Raw genomic sequence first — 2,884 nt, 5'->3', positions numbered from 1 at the left:
CCATGGAGGGGCTCTGGGTGCCTGGTGTCCTTCTGCTTTCCTGCCTGCTGCTGCCCTCTCCTGCGGGCAGCCAGACCAGCCCCAGCCCTGACCAGCGTTTGGAGACAGACCCCATGGAGGCACCATCCCAGCACCACACTGCCAGGTGAGGATACCTTGGGGTCAGGGCATTCGGCAGCAGAGCACAGGGCAGCCCTGGCACTGCAAAGGGCCTCAGCCCCGCCACAGCTCCCTGTTGCTCTTTGCTTTCTGCCCTCCCCAGGGCCATGCAGGAGCAGGTCAGCAGTGCCCAGGAGATGCCCCTGCGGCCCCGCTGCGTTCGCTGCTGTGAGCAGCCCAACCAGCGCTTCTACCACCCCCAGTACCAGCCCCTGCCTCAGATCAACATGACCATCCTCAAAGGTGAGGGCTGGCGGGACCCCCCCATTGCTGCACCATTGCCTGAGCCAACCCTGCCGCCCAGGCCCCCCATGCTGCTGGGCACCACCAGCCTGCCTGGCAGCACCAGCCCAGGGCAAAGCTGTGCTCCTAGTGCTGGCCTCACACGAACTGGGGGCAAGAAGCTGGGGCTGGTGCCCAGGGAGGGGGCTGGGGGGTCCTTCTGTCCCTTTCTGTTGGGCAAAGGCACTGGATTTAGGGATGTCACCCACCTCTGACCACATACCCATCCCTCTTGCTTTGGCCAGGTGAGAAAGGGGACCGCGGCGAGCGAGGCATGCAGGGCAAGTTTGGCAAGACGGGAGTGGCTGGGGGGGGGGGGGGGACACGGGGCGCGACTTTTTTTTTCTGGCAGCAGGGGCCACACGGGGCCCAAGGGACAGAAGGGCAGCATGGGTGCCCCGGGGGAGCGCTGCAAGAGCCACTATGCTGCCTTCTCGGTGGGCCGCAAGAAACCCCTGCACAGCAACGACTACTACCAGACCCTCATCTTCGACACGGAGTTTGTCAACCTCTACGACCACTTCAACATGTTCACGGGCAAGTTTTATTGCTACGTCCCTGGGATCTACTACTTCAGCCTCAATGTGCACACCTGGAACCAGAAGGAGACATACCTGCACATCATGCGCAATGGGGCGGAGGTTGTGATCCTCTATGCCCAGGTGAGTGACCGCAGCATCATGCAGAGCCAAAGTGTCATGCTGGAGCTGCAGGAGCAGGACGAGGTCTGGGTGCGGCTCTACAAGGGCGAGCGTGAGAACGCCGTCTTCAGCGACGAGTACGACACCTACATCACCTTCAGTGGCCACCTTGTCAAGTACAGTGGGGACCCCTGAGTGCCCAGCGTCCCCCCGCTCCTCCTGCCCTGGGGCGGGTGTCCAAGGAGCTCCTGCCACCCCTCACCCTGGGCACACCACCACTGTCAGCTGTTTGCCCATCCACATGCCGCTACCCCTGGCAGCTGCACAGTGTGTGAATGTCCCCACCGCAGCTCCTCGAGGCCCATCAGGTGAACCTGGAGGAGCTGGAGCATTTTCCAGCCTCTGCTGCATTTGAAACCCAGGAAGCAGCCATGCACGGGTTGCAGGCAGGGAGCTCACCCCTTCTTGTGCCTGCTCCAGAGCTGGGTTTGCCAGGGCACAGCCTGAGGTGGAATCAGCTGAATGGATTTGACTGCTGGTGCCCCAGGGCAAAGCAGCACAGGCATGTGCACCGTGTTCCTCCCTTGCACTGTGCCACACTCTGCAGGCTCCTAATCCTGCAAAAGGGCAGAGGATGCTCAACACCCAGTAGGGAAGTCAATAAAACCACTAAGGGCCCCTTTTCTTTTCCATAGAGCCAGGTCCCAACCACACAGACGTTGGGCACCCTCTGAAATCCCCCATGCAGATTGCAGCAGTTCCCCTCCACAAGCCCCATCACAACTCCTCCAACCATGGCCTCTGCTCAGTACTGACACTGCCAGTGGGTGCTGGCTCCCCACCAGCAGGCCTGGGCGCGGGGCCTTTGGCCTCAGGTGCTTCCTCTTCAGTTACGTTAGTTGCTGGCCAGGCTTTGTATTTTTGTAGATGCAACAGCAGAGCAGGGCCCAGGGCAGCATCCTGCCCCCCTCCCTCTCTGCAGCTTTGAACATTAAACACCCCACGATTTCCAGTTCTACTCACGCTTTCTGCATGTACTCCTGCTTTGTGTGTGGAGGCTCCAAGTGGCTCAGGGCAGGCTCCTGCTCCCAGAGCACAGGGGCTCACTGACAGTCATGGGCTGTGCCAGTGCTGCTGAGCTGGTGGTGGAATGGGAAGGGCAGAGAATCCCTGGAGAGCCAGGCTCTGAGGTGCAGCAGCTCCTTGAGGGCTGGGAGCTGAGCACAGTAATAGACTCATGAGCAGGGCAGGCTGGGAGTGATGGGTGGGTTTACCAAGAGTCCAGATGATCTGAGAAGTATCCAGTGACGAGGCAGGTCTGAGGGCAAGTGAGGGGTCAGAGTCTGGATCCGTGGGTCCATGGTTGGGCAGAGCACAGCTGCAGCCAGAGCTGGAGACCACCATCCTCACATCACAGCAGGAAAAAGAAGGAGGGCTCAGGGCTGAGCTTAAATAGTGCCCCAGCCCCAGGGGTGGGTGGTGAGTGGGGTCCAGGTGAGGCTGGTCATCTCATCAAGGACTGTGGGTGCCTCAGCCCCAGTGCTGCTGTCCCTGTGGGGCTGGCAGGGACCCTGCTCATGGCCCAGCCCCATGGTGGGGGCAAAGCTCCACAGCATCACCAGGTCCCTCAGGCAGGGCTGGTGCTGCCGGTACTGCCGGCACATGGCACGAGGGGACGGAAAGGCTGCCTCATGGGGTGGCCACTAGCGCAGGTACCAGCCCTGTTCCAGCCTGTACAGTGGGACCTGCTCTAGGACATACGTCTCATCCTGAGACACGTGTCCTATCCCAGGACACACAGC

At 61.1% G+C, this 2,884-nt stretch overlaps 1 protein-coding gene across 1 annotated transcript; it reads left to right on the top strand.

Annotated features, from left to right (window-relative positions):
- Positions 1-2: 2 nt before the first annotated feature.
- On the top strand, positions 3-1,277 carry LOC104411836 (complement C1q tumor necrosis factor-related protein 1-like). The gene is made up of 4 exons (XM_010022364.1): positions 3-145; positions 263-402; positions 687-746; positions 787-1,277. The coding sequence occupies exons 1-4, from the start codon at positions 3-5 to the stop codon at positions 1,275-1,277; spliced, it is 834 nt and encodes a 277-aa protein (XP_010020666.1).
- The last annotated feature ends 1,607 nt before the right edge of the window (positions 1,278-2,884 follow it).

Source organism: Nestor notabilis, unplaced genomic scaffold (assembly GCF_000696875.1).
Source record: "Nestor notabilis isolate BGI_N333 unplaced genomic scaffold, ASM69687v1 scaffold18409, whole genome shotgun sequence".
Lineage (NCBI taxonomy): Eukaryota > Metazoa > Chordata > Aves > Psittaciformes > Psittacidae > Nestor > Nestor notabilis.
This window is presented reverse-complemented; position numbering and strand designations above follow the sequence as displayed.